This window comes from Bactrocera tryoni, chromosome 5, assembly GCF_016617805.1.
Source record: "Bactrocera tryoni isolate S06 chromosome 5, CSIRO_BtryS06_freeze2, whole genome shotgun sequence".
NCBI classification, from domain to species: domain Eukaryota; kingdom Metazoa; phylum Arthropoda; class Insecta; order Diptera; family Tephritidae; genus Bactrocera; species Bactrocera tryoni.
This window is the reverse complement of record NC_052503.1, coordinates 34,398,684-34,412,006: the sequence shown is the minus strand read 5'-3', so window position 1 is coordinate 34,412,006 and position 13,323 is coordinate 34,398,684. Positions and strand designations below refer to the sequence as shown.

Below are 13,323 nucleotides of genomic sequence, written 5' to 3'. Positions count from 1 at the left end.
GAGCTGAATTCGAGTGAGAGAGTATGCGGATGCCTCATTAAAGTATAAGTATATAATCGCTATCCTCAAGGTTAAAAGGTTCTCTTTTGCATATGTTAGATCAGTTTTGCTATTGTGAATGATTGCAACGACAAATCGAAATATAAATTTTCTTTTTTTCTTTGCATTTGCATAACTTTAAGGTTATAATAGTAAATATAAAACAAACTGACGGGTTACTAAAACATTTTTTTGACACAGAAAAAATAATTTCTTCACCAAAGAAAGAATCCTAGCATGCGTCACAGAACATGCTAGGTCAGGGTTGCACCACAAGTGCTGCCTGTATGTCTGAACCTATCGTATTAAGTTCAACGTTTGACGAATCGAAGATAACTAAATATCTTTTGCTTTTATTTACTTAACAACTATTTGCCATGATAAGCTAGATATCACACAAAATATTTACGTCAAATACAGAAACATAATTCCAATACTAATAAAATCATTATAAAATTTTTCGATCGGTATTTTATCGCCACTTTGCTTTGAATATTTTCGATATACGACATAACGCTAATTGATTTTTATAAGTGTTCACATACCAATCATTCCTCTGCTAAAAGTGTGGCTTGTGAAGTATTTGCTGATAAAAACTTGATATTTAAGGAGACTCATTAATTGAAAAAAATATATATATGTATGTAATTTATATGTAATATTAAACATAACCTATAGAAATGTATGTAGACAAGCCTACTTATCGGGCTTTGGCTCCGTGCGCTACGTTGCCAAATGCCTAAAATGTGCCTTATGGTCCAAGTTAGCTTATTATTTCAAAACTTGCATACTTACATATAAAAAAAATAGTAGAAAACATTTATTGGACAAAAGTGTAGCTGAAATATAATTTTGTACTAAATTTATATGTTCACCAAAGAACTTAAATATTACACGTATTTACTACCTTGAACAAAAAGTTTTGGAAAAGTCCTCATAACATTTAAAATTCGGGCTTATTAGCTCAGTTCGATTTGACCCCTTTCAAATCACCCCTACCAACTTATGCCATCGCTTTATCAAAATTTCAAAATGTTTTTATTTTAATATGTCGGTCGGATCTTCGCTTATTCTATTATTTGGTCTCAACCACTACAATATTCCTCGGAGCAGTCTTTTGAGTCTATCCAACAAAACATTATTATAAGGAATCATATCGGAACAGTGCTGTGGTTGTTGGATAGTACGAGTTGTACTCAAATACGAGGAGAATTTTAATTTTTTGGAAAAAAATAATTATTCCTTCGATTATATGTAGTAATGATGTCTATCTTGTAAAACAATCGCTGTTGAAGGTTATTTTATTCGAAATAGGAGCCGTGCCTGGCGAATATCCAGGCTGGGGCATCGTTACAGTATTGTTTTCGGCCAAGAACTCACGAACACATTTTTTATCAATTTCCTTTAACAAACGAAAAACGAAAGATTATGGAAACTTCGCGGCATGATGAGCTGAGTCAATTTAGTAATGTTAGCTTGTTTGTTCCTTTGTTCCCATATAGGAACTAATCCCTAAATTTTTGAGATATCGATCTGAGGCTTTACACATATCCGTTTGTTCCCAAGAAGCTGCTGATTCTCCTGAACTAACGATATCGAACCACTATAGCACTTAGCTGCCATGCAAACTGATCGATCAAACTCGTATGGGAAATTTTTTTTTATTTTACGCGATGTCTTCAGGAAATTTGGCACAAACTATTATCCGGTATAATTTCCGAAGAAATATTCTGATTGTACTACTACTTATGGCATATATTCGCTACAAAGCTACTGATTAATATCAAGATAAGGATCTTTCTATTATTATTTCTATTATGCTATAAAAATGCACCTGTAAAGGTTATAACAGCTTCGGTGAATCCAAAGTTAATGTTTTTTCTTGTTTCATCGATATTTTAATGGGGCATTGGGTGTTGCTGCTTACAGTGTTATGATTTGAAGCTGCCTCTTGTCAGAGTCATTACATTGGGTCCCCGGAAGAACCCAATAAAGGAGGGGTTGATAGCAAAAGTGAGGTAGAAAGCGGCGGTCAAAATATGCGACCATCTCGAAGCAAGTTCGGAGTTAAAATTTTGAAAGGTAAGTACGACCCGTTGCGAACATGGGCAAGGGAAGCGGTCAGAACGCTTCCAAGCCTGTGGAAAGAAGCGAAACGATTGTGACCTAATTTGAAGCCAATTTTCTTTTGATTTTTTCTTGCTCCTCAAACAGAAATTGTCGCTCCGTGAAACCCGTTTTCAGTTGATCGAAGAGATAAAACAAATCATCGTCGAAATGTAAACTAAATTTCATTATGAAAACACATTTTGAGCAAAATATTTTTGCATCGAACTAAGCCAGTGAAATTTAGTAAGGAACTGTTAGTATCTCATTTGAAAAACTCTATTTACCTATGGAATTGTATTGAGGAGTCGGAATATATTACTCAATAAGTAACTACAAATTTCTATAATCAAATTCTCATGTCTCACCCACACTCTCCTCATGAAAATTGTGACATCAAGCGCCCATTTTGTTGCTTGATTTGATATCTCCGAAGCTGATTATCAATAAGTAAAGTCTCTACACAAGCACTACACAACAACATTTTGGATATATGTATACCCAGCCACAGCAGGGGTGTACCGTGAGGTGCGAGTTATGATGACGCTTTTAATTAACGCACATTAATAATGTAAACGTGTTGTTCAACGAATCGGCTGCACACAACCAATAACCGATCACTAGTTTAATGCAACGATTCGTGAAGCGATAATCGTAACTTAGCGGCTTATCAGCGTGGAAGCCATTTTAACGTGTTTACATTAGTTTTTCTCTTTTACAGGTTTTCAAGTGGACATAAATTTTACATATTTACAAAAACTAGATTTCAAACGATTTGTTTCTTCCATATAAATAAAGAGTTAATTGCGATTTGTGCTTTAACCGCTTGTCTTACAAATTTTCCATTTGTTCAAACATAAAAACATTACATTAATTTGTATTTTCAAATAACTATTTGTTAACCATATTTAATGAGTTACTTTATGCGCTTCTTCCAGCTGTTGTCCGCCAATCTCACGCAGTCACCGCAAACGGGCGACTCACCAAACACACCCAACACCGCAGCAATGGCTGGTTCTGGCGGCGCCAATGCGCCTGCGCTCAGTCCTTCGAATGTCGGTGAGTGTCGTGTGAATAGCGGCGCAGGCGGTTCGGCGGATGTGCCCAGTGGGGCAATGAGTCCGGATGGGCTTTCGCAAAACTCCAACAACACGACTGGCGGTGCTGGTGGCTTAAATAATCCTGCTGGCGGTGGCGCACTGGATGGCAGTGTTGGCGGTGTTACTGCTGTCGGTTTGGGCGTTGCCGGTCCCGGTGCTGGTGCTGGCTCTTGCTGCGAGAACGGACGTCCCATTATGACAGACCCGGTGTCGGGCCAAACCGTATGCTCGTGTCAATATGACTCGGCGCGTTTGGCGCTCTCCAGTTACTCGCGTTTGCCGGCGGCTAGCGTTGGCGTTTATGGCACACCCTATCCGTCGACGGATCAAAATCCCTATCAGAGTATTGGTGTGGACAGTTCAGCCTTCTATTCGCCTTTGGTAAGTAGTGAAATTTGTGAATATTGTCGTCATACTGGCATTTTGCTTGAAGTTGCCAAAAGTACAAGCGTTTGCCATTTCGCCGTCGTTTGTTGTAGGCACACTTTAAAATTGTAACGCGCTGTTTTGTCGCTTATAAATGCTGTTATATTGTTCTTAACATTGTTGTTGTTGTCCTTTCCTGTATTATTATTGTTGTTGTTGTTACAACAATGGCCGACAACATGCAAACTTGTTTATGCATATGTAGAACAGCACAATAAAGCAGTAACAATAACAACAAAGTGTGGAACAACAACTGTAACAATAACAACAACATTACACAGTGTAGTATAACGACGACAATAACAATAAAAACAGCGCTGTAAACAATTGCCACCGACGTTGCCGTTCTGGACTGCGCTTTCGTCGTCTTCGTCTCCTTCGTGGCTGTTGCCATTTGACTTTGGCAGCGTTTGTGCCACTTTTGTTGCTGTTGTTGTTTTAATTGTTGTTAATGTGGCGCTTTACTTCTGAAGGCTCAAAAGCTAAAATGTGCATGCAAGCGCTTAACATTTGAATTAATGTTGTTGGATGTATTGATACACTCAGAAAAAATCCTGTTAAAATTAATAACTCTCTGCTTATTACAACAACAAAAAACTAACATTAACCACGGTTGCCCTAAAACTGTAATATCTGACACAAATAAAATGTTTTCCATATAAGAATTAATTTTGTTCGGTCAGTTTGTTTGGCAGACATATATGATATAATGATCCGATCTGAACAATTTGTTCGGAGAGTGTAGCCTTGCTTTGACTAATAGTTCATGTCAAATTTCCTGAAGATATCTTGTCAAATAAAAAAGTACATATAAGGATTTACTTTTGGCCGATCACTTTGTATGGCAGCTATATCTTATAGTGGTTCGATATCGGCGGTTCCAACAAATAAGCAGTCTCTTGGTAAGCAAAGAACGTGTGCAAACTTTCAGACCGATAACTCATAAGCTCAAGGACTAGGTCGCGTATTTACAGGCAGTCAGATGGACATGGCTAAATCGACTCATTTTTGAAAATATTTTCGACGGTCTTCGACCCTTCTTTATAATTTCACCAAATTCGTGGTAAACTTAATATACCTTGCGCAAGCTATAAAGACGTAGAAGCTAAGCGAATCCGACTAATAACTCATGCACTGAAACTTCCTCATAAACAAATTTCTCTCAGTGCACATTTGTGGCAACAACTGATTTGCACATCGCCATGTTGCAGGCAATGTCATTAGAGGAAGCGGCAAGTTGTTGCCACTCGTAAATAACAGCCATTGTGGAGAGCGCCACAGTCAAAGCGACAAGCAAGCCAACCAAATAACTGCCCGGGCAGGCCATACTTCTTTTCTGTGGCTTCCTTGTGGCAGCCATGTGACTACTTCTACACTTGTGAGTAGCAGCAAGAACTAGGTGCACTCACTCCACTCCAGGGTACACTTTATGGCTAATCAATTTCACCTCAGCTTGCCCCATGCAGCACTTTGTTTGTTGGTTGTTGTTGCAACGCTGTGTGTCTCGTTGTGTCGCTGCTGCTTCCACTGTTCGTCTGCTTGTCAATATCATGTCGACGAAATCGAATTATCATTATGGCTGGCTGAAGTTCAGTTCACTCGGCGCATTTAGACGGTCGACCGCTCGCTCGGCCGCTTGCTTGGTCGCTCATCGGCTTGGGGGTCTTTTAGGGCGTCGAGCGTTGTACGAACGTGAACGTTTATTGACCGCACCGCTTGCTGCACTTTTATTGTTGTTATTATGTTTTGCATTTGCTGCTCGTCTTTGCCACACTGGCTTTGTGGCACACACACTCACGCTTTGCTCAGCGCCAATCCAACTTTTCAACACTGAAATTCGATACTTTATCGCAACGATTGAGCAAAGCAAAATGATATCATTGCAAAGGGTTGAGCAGCCGACAAGCGAGCGGTGTGCATGGTCTGAATGTAGAGTAAAAAGTCAGTGGCAAGTACTGGTGAAGTTACGTTGTTTGCGCCCCGTGTCGTTAGGCGGTCACTTCGGGGGGGCAGACAAAGAAGAGATGAATGTGAAAAAGAAGAAGAGTGAAATGATGGCCTCTGGCCCGTAATTGTGTGCAAAGAGCGTATACAAGTGACTGCACTGACAACTGCAACAACAACAACAACAACAACAACAACAACAATAGCATAATACAAAGCAAAGACAATCACCATAACAAAATTAAAAGCAACAAAGCGCAATGACAACAGTCAACAAATATAATGTCCGTGCAACACCATAACAAATATTGGCAACGATAATACCAACAACAACCAGCCAGCCAGCCAGCCAGCAACAAATCACATTGGTCAGGGGTCAGCGACAGTTGGTGGGTTGATGGGCAAACAAATACCGCTATATCCGTACAAACTTAACGACATTTTGCCAATCATGTTGCACATCCACATAAAATCCAAATTAATAATGAAGTGCACCGTTCGAGAATAGGTGGCGCGTTGGGGTTCTATGGAACTTTGAAGTTCAGCCAGCGTTATTCTTACTCGCCTGTCACTTTCTCTTTGTATGTGTGTGTGTGTGCGTGAGTGCTTGTCAGCTCGTTTATTTTCATTGTTTTGCATTTCATTTCGATTTTTGTTTTGCCATTTCATTGCTTGCTCTCGTTCGGCCATTTAGTTCGTGTGACGTGAAAATTCGATTTTACTTAAACATGAGCAGCAACATATGTAAGTGCAACTGCCACATTTGTGCAACCATACAGATAATATGTGTTGTACTGAAACATTGTATGTGATATGTGATTGAGCAAAGAAGCGACTTATTATTCGAGCGACAACTTTTCAAGGCAGCAAACGATAAACAAATTGACAACAACACGTAGAATATTGCATATTGTTGTTGTATACATAACTTGCATATAAGTAGTTTTAGCATATACAGCGTATATATGATTATATGTGTGTATAGTGATGGCAGAAAATGGTTTACAAATATGAACTTGTAAATAAATTTAAATTCATTTCTATTGGAGATACCAAATATAGGCGGAACGTCTTACTGTTGGTCTTTATTTTGTTGAAAAATATTTATTAAATTGCAATGGAAAAAAAGTTCTATGCATAAACTTCATTTTGATCGATAAGGTTGTATGACAGCTATATGGTATAGTGATCCGATATTGGCGATTCCGACAAATGAGCAATTCCTTTGGGAGAAAAGGACGTCGGCAAAATTTCAGATCGATTCAGCTCACGATGCTAATCATTCACTTACGTATATGTATATATTAGGGTGTCTTTTTTTTTGAACTATTAATTTTTTTCAGTCCCGTCACGAAATTTCCTTGGAAATACCCTAAAAAAAATTCCCTGAAAGTTTTAGCCCTTAATATTAACATTGAGAACTGGACCAAGGCCTGTAAAAATTTTCCATTGAAAATACACTACAATCGTGATTTTTTTATCTTTAAATTCCTACAGATCAGAGGTGTTTTATCCAATCGCTTTGACTTTAGACGCATATTTCTCAGAATTGGTCACTCTACAAAAGTGCCCAGTACAACAAAGTCGTAACTCACACCGGCGAGGTAGTACGGAGCTCTAAACCTGGTTTTTCCGCGAAATTCGCTTTTTTTTTGTTTATATCTCATAACTGATTGTCATGTTCATGACAAACTTGTAGGAAACTTTAATTGCTATTAAAGAGGCTCGAGGTCAAAATGGCTATCATTAATACTTCTCGAGTTATTCGACTTTTTAAGTAACGCTTTATAGAATTTTTATAGATGGTATGTATTAAAAAAACTATGAAAATTGCATACAGCCTTACATAAAAAGCCGAATCAAGCCAATCTTCGATACCCTCTTTTAATGTAAACCGTTTTCCAGTGAGGGATTTGCATCGACCTTAGCGAATGGTAGTTAGAAGGGGTAAAGTCTGGGTAATAAGGAGGATGAAACAGAACTTCACAGCAATTGTTTTCAAAATAGGTTTTAACCGGTCTTGCAATATGGGGCCGAGCGTTGTCATGATTATAATTAATATTGATGAGTTGTTGTCGGCAGAATTGCCAACTAATGGCTTCGCCTGGTTTTAGAAGCTTATAATCATCGGATCCCACCAAAAGAGAGCGCATTACCTCGGCGTGATAGAGGTTTGGTTTTGGCGTTGATTTAGTTGGTTGGCCAGGTTTAACATATGATCTCTTGCAATTAGGGTTGTCTTAATGACATGTCAAAATCCTATGCAAAAACCATTTCTCTTTTATAGCATTAAAGCGGCAGTTCTGACTTACAAAATCGTCCTACAACATCTCTAGGGATCAAATCATTGGTACCCAATTTTCTATTGGTATTTGCTTGATTTTAATCTTTTGAAATGGCTGTATGAGTGACTCTGTGAAGTTTTCTTGTGGTGCCTTGTGGTAACAATTATCATCGAGCAATGCTTCCAGTTCCTTATCTTGAAACTTTTTTGGTCGCTCAGGACATTCTTCGTCTTCCGAACGAAAATCACAACTTTCAAATCGTGCAAATCTCTTTTTGTACGTTCAGTACCTTTATCATAAGCTTCCACCAAAATACACTGACTTTCGGTTTCTTCATAACTATTAAAGAAATGAGAAAAGCTGAACACGAATATACTTTTTTCGACATAAGTGTTGAAAATAAATATTAAAGTTCCAGATCATTCTGCATTTCGATTGGATAATCCTTTAGACATCAAAACTAATTGGTTTCTTTAGCAGACCTGTTTTTTTTATTAATAGTTCAGTTTGAAGAAGCTAGTTTCATAATAAAGTTTTTTTTCTTTATCTAAACATCTTATTCTTCTTTACTGGCGTAGACATCGCCTACGCGGTTATAGTATTCTATTCGCAAGATGGTGCCAATTGGAAATTCCGAGCAAAGCCTGGTACTCTCCACCTGGTCTCTATAACGTAGTGGAGGTCTTCCTCTTCCTCTGCGAGTACTGCGTCGAATACTCTCAAACTTGAGTGGTTTCATTCATTCGAACGACATGACCTAGCCAACGTAGCCACTATCTCTTCATTCGCTGAACTATGTCAATGTTGTCGCATATCTCGTACAGCTCATCGTTCCATCGACCTCGACATTCGCCGTTGCCAATTCGCAAAGCACCATAAATCTTCAGCAGAAACTTTCTTTCGAAAACTCGTAAGGCCGACTCTTCAGATGTTGTCATCGTCCATGCCTCTGCACCTAATTATTTGTAGGAGCTCATACTTAGAGTGCCTCATAATATGTCCTAGGTAGGCTGCTTTTCTTTGTTTTATAGTCCTTAACAACTCTCTATTGCGGTTCACTCTTCTCAAAACTTCACTGTTTGTAACTCGATCTGTCCATGGAATTTTTAGGATTCTTCTAATAAGCCATAGCTCGAAGGACTCTAGAAGTAGCACCTGTTGCCAAAAGTTATCTTGCGTTGGATTTCAAGGGTGAAATAGTTGTTGTTATTAAAACCGTTTCCAAGATAGACGAAATTATCTACAACTTCGAAGTTATGACTGTCATCAGTGACGAGGCAGCCAAGTCGCGAATGCGACGACTGCTTGTTTTATGACAGGAGATATTTCGTCTTACCATCGTTCATTATTAAATTCGTTTGCTTCGTTTTTTGAAAGTTACTCTTGATTTAATTCTACCCAAAACTCATAGTCATCAGACATAGCATTAGAATAAAAGCAAAAAAGCATGTTTAGAAGCTCGTAAATATTAAAAATTACTAGTACCATATAAAGCTAATTGAAATCTATATTCAGTCAACATAAAAAGCTTATTTCAGTGCATACACTAATGAGAGAAAACACACATACACATACATATATGTAGCTACATACCATAGCACTACTGCACGCAATGCAAAACTTTTTCAATAACACTTTTCGAACTGCCAAACTGCAATTTTAGCGGGCTAATCTACGAAGAAACTTTCCATGCACAATATGCAGCAGAATGTGGCAAGCAACAAAACAAATAAGCGGTTCAACTTTGATGCAGTTCTAGCGCAGCAATAAATATATTTGTTTGTGGCAACACATAAGTACATGCAGACATATACATACGTATATGTATGTATGTGCTTGGTTATACATCTACAGCAAGGTTATTGAAGCTTCCCATAAAGAGAGTCATTATTAGATTAACGCACCAACTTTGACGATTATGGGACAACAGTTAAATGAAACTCGGAAAAGCGCAGGTAGAGCAAAAGCCGCTAAAAGATTTATGAGCGCATGAAATTTAATGTTAATGAGATGAAATGAAATAAACAGAAGTGTATAAATGAGCGTTTGAAGATTTTGAGTGGCAATGAAGAAATAAGATCCGAGCTACAGGTACTTCGACTTTGTGGTGAGAAATGTAAATTAAAACGAAAAAAAAAGAAGAATGGCGATGCCAGGTGGTAATAATTTTTATTGAAAAACTTTTGGAATTTGAAAATAATAAACTAAAACGTCACTGAAATTTGTGTAGGTCTCAATCGACGTATTTTTGGGTATGTATGTGCATACTCTTGGGAAAAAGTGCAAATCTACTTTCCCACTTCATGTTTGTTTATAAAAAGTGTTACAACTAGCTTCATTTTCCAGAACGAAATATTTTTCTTTCCTCCTCATTCATCTCAATGTTCTGCCTAAGGTGTAATTTTTTCGAGTTTTGACACCGAAAAAAAGATTAAATCCTGAGAATATCGGGCCTAAGGCAGCATTACGTAGTCCAATTCTACTAACTTGGCCGTGGCGAAGTAGCTTCATAATAGTGGAAATGCAAGAAGCCGCTATTCGATACGGAATCGTTGAATTCTATGACATGTGATCGATGTAGATCACGTATTGTGAATCCCAGATAGTGATGGTCCTATAAATATCGCCCTCTTCAGAGCTGGTTCGTTGGGCAAAGTTCTTCATTTTGAAATAAAACGATATAAAAACTTACACTCTGTTTCCCATTCCAGGACAGTATGACTTATAATTGTCCAGAAATGGCTGCCACCCATGCGATCAGTAAGATGTGATCTTCTTTATTAGTGAAATCTTATTTATATTCTGAAGTCTTACTCGTCTCTTGTAGTCCACCAGTTTTTGAATCGATCTGAAATTTTGCACACATTTTTTTCTCCCAAAGAAGCTGCTTATTTGTTGGAACAGACCACTGTAACATCTAGCTGCCACATCTACTGCTGAACAATCGGAACGAAGTGTTTATATGGGCAAATTTATTATGTATGTATGTATCTTCTTTTGTTCAAGAAATTTGGTAAGGCTAATTGCCAAAGAAATTTTTCATATCGGCACACTGAACTAACTGATTGGCACCTATCTATGCGAACTGCATAAGACTGGGGGCTTGGAGACAAATCAGAATTACGCTTACACCGAAGGGGGCAGGGGCTCCCACGTTACCAAGGGCTTTAGGCCCATCAGTCTCTCCTCCTTCTTACTAAAAATTTTCTAGAGACTGATGGCGTGGTACATAAGGAGGCGCATGCCGATGGACTATCTTTCAGGAGCGCAACATGTTTAGTGTAAAGGCAAGTTAGTGGGTACTACCCTGCATACTATCGTGTCATGGCATGAGGAAGCCATGAGGATTGAGGATTTCGCTGTTGGGACTTTCCTTCATATTGAGGGAGCTTTCAATATCGTCCTGCCCGAAGCAGTCGTTATTACTCTGGGCAACCTTCGGGTTGAATCAAATCTTAAATATCTCATTCTCAGTCTTCTGTGCGACAGAGGGATTGAAACGGAATGGGCAACTTGATTATCGTGGCCGCCAGGCGATTGCCTATGCAGACGATGTAACACTTATGGTTAAAAGAAAGTTTCTGAGTACCTTGTACGAGTTGAGGCAAGTGTATCTCAGCGTCCTAACATATTCTGCAGTCTTAAGTGGTCTCGCCAACAACTGAAGTAAAACTGAGATGGTTTCATCCCGCAAATGTGAGACATCCGTCTGCAACCGGCGGATACAGTGAAATATCTAGGGCTCATGCTGGGTGGGAAGTTTTCATGGAAGCTGAATACCGAAGAGAGAGCAAACACTGCCTCGATTTCCTTGTACTACTGTAGAGAAGCCATTGACAAAAAGTGGGGTCTTTTCATACACAAATCCAGCTTCAGACTTCCTGACTATTGCAGTGTCTTCTATCATCAGATCTACTGCCCCGGTGTGCAGCCTCCTTGAGAGATAGCAGGGCGGCAATACTAGCCTTGAACTAATTAACAGTGCGTTCGAGGAGTGCCTAACCTCGCTATCAATAGACTAAAGCTTGGCCAGCGCTGGGTCATCATCAGTACATGCGCTGTCGCAAAAGCCTTTTGGTACAAGATCGATCACAAGAGATCTAGTGATCTTTTTGGCTCTCAGTAAGGCTAACCTCCCCCTAGTTGTGGAGCGGAAGCCGTATGGAAGAAGATGAAGTGGAAACAACTCTACACTTCTTTCTGGATTGCCCCACATTTGGGAGGTCAAGACTTAGACACATGGGAGCACATACCTTCAAGCATTCTACCGAACTGACGGGAGTGGAAATTAAACGCCTGTGCATATTTGTATTGTCTAATAAACGTTTTGCTAATTTATAAGTGCGAACACAGGAGTTCTTCCTTTCTATGGCTTCACAATGGATTATATATAGCAGACTACTTGTGTTATTTGATAATCCATCTAACCTAACTAAGCCATATAGCTGCTATTCAAATTGAGCCATAGTTGGTATGGAAATATTTCTAGATCATTATACAAAGCAGTGGTATAAGCTCCGAAGAAATTGTTCAGTTCGGATTACTATAGCGCATAGCTGTCAAACAAACTCACCGATTAATATCAAGATAAGGGTTTCCTATACCATATTTATGTTATAAGAAAATCACCTGTGAAGCGTATGCTGACTTCAGTGTAGCCGAAGTTAACGCTTTTTCTCTTGTTCTTACACCCATTCGCCAATGTTAGATAAATCACGGTTTCGTGTCGAACATGCTCTTAATAAATGTCAGTTGATAAATACATTTAACGCCGCGTCAACAGAGGTATGAAACTGATTTTTCGAAATTAATATAATAGCTGCTTAACATCATGTTAAAGCAATTAAAAATGTTAATTATATTTTATAAATCAAATGAGCAACGAACCGCAGCCGCAACCGAAACGAAAACAAATGGAATGAAGCAATTGAAATTCTATTAAAAATATTTCAAATGAAAAACCAAAAAAGAAGCACCGGACGCAGACGCTAGGCCACACATACATGCAAAACTGCTGGCTGCCTACACACAACAGCTCTGGCGGCACATCATTGGCCTTAACGGCAGCGTGTGTGCGCTGTGGCCAATAGTTTAACATATGGCTATAAATTTGTGGCGAGTTTCCAATGAAATAAATCCAACACACACGCACATATTTGCATATAAATAGTCGGATATATATATGTGTGTGTGTGCAAGCATTTGTGACAAAAATGGACGCAACGCTGACACTGCGAGCGTGAGAGGCGTCAGCAGCCGTTTTGTTCGAACAAAGATGGCTAAAAATTTGAAATGTATGCAAAACGCTGGGCATGTCAACATTTTCATACGTTTTCAATACAAAACTGTGGCAAACACAAATTTGACTTTTTTCCGCAATAAATTTGTTTTATTTGGCGCTTTTCGGTATAATAAAGTAAAAA

The 13,323-nt window shown here is 38.8% G+C and overlaps 1 protein-coding gene across 1 annotated transcript in view; it reads left to right on the top strand.

Annotated features, from left to right (window-relative positions):
• The window catches only part of LOC120778817 (homeobox protein araucan), a 51,056-nt gene that overhangs the window by 18,745 nt on the left and 18,988 nt on the right, over positions 1-13,323 (top strand). Inside the window, exon 2 of the mRNA XM_040110823.1 lies at positions 3,084-3,626. Coding sequence (XP_039966757.1) covers positions 3,084-3,626 — 543 coding nt within the window. The remainder of the gene's footprint in view (positions 1-3,083; positions 3,627-13,323) is intronic.